The following is a 1,762-nucleotide window of genomic DNA, read 5'->3' on the forward strand; positions in this document are numbered from 1 at the left end:
GGGGAGCCTCTGGCAGCTGGGCCACCCCCAGGGTTTGTACTCACATCAGCCAGCAGGAAGGCATCCACTTCATTGTGGTAAGTGTCAAACAGAAGACTCAGGGCCTGCCTGGGGAGTTGTGGACAGGGAAAAATCACAGGAGAGGTCGGTCACAAAAGACCCAATGCCCTGGGAGACCGGGGCTTTCCCTCTCCCTCCTTAGCTCAGGGTCAGACACTGATTTACAGGGGTTCCACGCTTTCCACCCAGCCCACGAAGACTGAGGGAGGGAGAACCCTTTCTATGCCACCACCTCTCCTCTAGAGAACGATGGCAGAGCAGTGGAGGGAAGAGAATAAACATGCGCTGGGCCAGGGTTCTTCCCTGACCAGACTCCTGGCCCTCAACCCTGACCCTACCCTACAAGAACCCTTCGGTCCCCACAGGAAGGCAAGCAAGTGTGTCTGTTAGGACCCCTTCACGGTTCCTGTCTGGACCGCATCCAGGATGGTACCCATACTCACCTGCTGATGGTCTGCTTGACGGGCCGCTCCTGTAGATGCACGAGGTAGTTCAAGGTGGAGGGGCTCTGGTCATCATTTACCTGTGTAGGAGGTGCCCTATTGAGAGCGGTAAGGCCCTTACCTCAGCCCAGCACGCCTACCCACATCACACCTGAGCGCTCCATTTCACCCTCAGCCACGCCACCAACCCAGCTCTGTGCAGCCTGCAATGCCCCGCACGCACCGTCCTAGCCAGGTCACTGCGTACAGCCTTCTTCTCCATCAGCTGTAGCCGAATGTCGATGTCGAATTTGCGGCAGTACTGAATGTACTCGTGGCTGCCCCTGGCATGCTTGCTGGTGGGGTGGGGGTGGGGGAAACGGGACAAGACATTAGCATCCTGGGGACCGGCTGGGAAGGGAGATGCACACCTTAGCCTTGGGCAGAGAGAAACAGGAAGAAGGCGGAAGTGAAGGGCAGCCCCTATGCTCCCAGGAAACATCATGGTAGAATTGGAGGGAGTAAATGGAGGTCTGTCTAAGCAAAAGTCATCTGCTACCCTTAACCCTTGGTCTGCACCAATACTGACTCTCCCAGGTATTTATTACCTACGTGGTGATCACCGGGTCACCCTGGGCTTGGGAACGGCTGGACAGAGTGCGGACAGAGGGACTTTTCTGGGGCAGTTGTTTAAACCCTAATCTCTTGGCTCCAGGATAGTGGACAACTGAGAAGATGTGCTGGGGGTTGACCTGTGTTCAGGCTGTGTGTGGGAGCTCAGAGACACCCCACTCTCTCCCTCACATTACCAACTAGGGTCCTGAGACCAAGCACAACGAACCTACCAAGATTTCAGACCCGTCATCCTCATCAAAGTCTTATTTCTCACCTCTCACTGTGGATTATTCTGACTGTCAATAACAATAGAAATCTCTATAGATTCCCAAAAGTGACCCACCTGCACCCCCTTTCCACTGAGATACCCCAGTTTCAGAGGAAGAGGCTCAGAGAGGCTTTGTGATCCAAAACACACCATAATCAGCGAGGAGGCCCAGGAGATGGGGCAGAGGGAGTCTCACCTCTAAACCAGCACTGCAGGGCTGGCCAGGTCCCAAGAGCTGGGTAACAGAAGCCGGAAAGGGACTTCCTTCCCCAGCAGAGTTAGGGACCCAGGCCAGAAATGAAGGGAAGAAAAAAGGCTGAAGGGGAGGGGTATATGGGTATGCATAAAAGCCATGGAGGTGCAAGGACCAAGGCCAGTCCACAACTCCACACGGGGG

The 1,762-nt window shown here is 55.2% G+C and overlaps 1 protein-coding gene across 1 annotated transcript in view; it reads right to left on the bottom strand.

The window, feature by feature from the left end:
* The window catches only part of PIK3C2B (phosphatidylinositol-4-phosphate 3-kinase catalytic subunit type 2 beta), a 106,040-nt gene that overhangs the window by 45,350 nt on the left and 58,928 nt on the right, over positions 1-1,762 (bottom strand). Inside the window, exons 8-10 of the mRNA XM_027776046.1 lie at positions 727-838; positions 504-583; positions 45-108 (exon numbers count right to left, since the gene is read on the bottom strand). Of these exons, the coding sequence (XP_027631847.1) occupies positions 45-108; positions 504-583; positions 727-838 (256 nt within the window). The remainder of the gene's footprint in view (positions 1-44; positions 109-503; positions 584-726; positions 839-1,762) is intronic.

This window comes from Tupaia chinensis, unplaced genomic scaffold (genome assembly GCF_000334495.1).
Source record: "Tupaia chinensis unplaced genomic scaffold, TupChi_1.0 Scaffold000627_1, whole genome shotgun sequence".
In the NCBI taxonomy this organism is placed as follows: domain Eukaryota; kingdom Metazoa; phylum Chordata; class Mammalia; order Scandentia; family Tupaiidae; genus Tupaia; species Tupaia belangeri.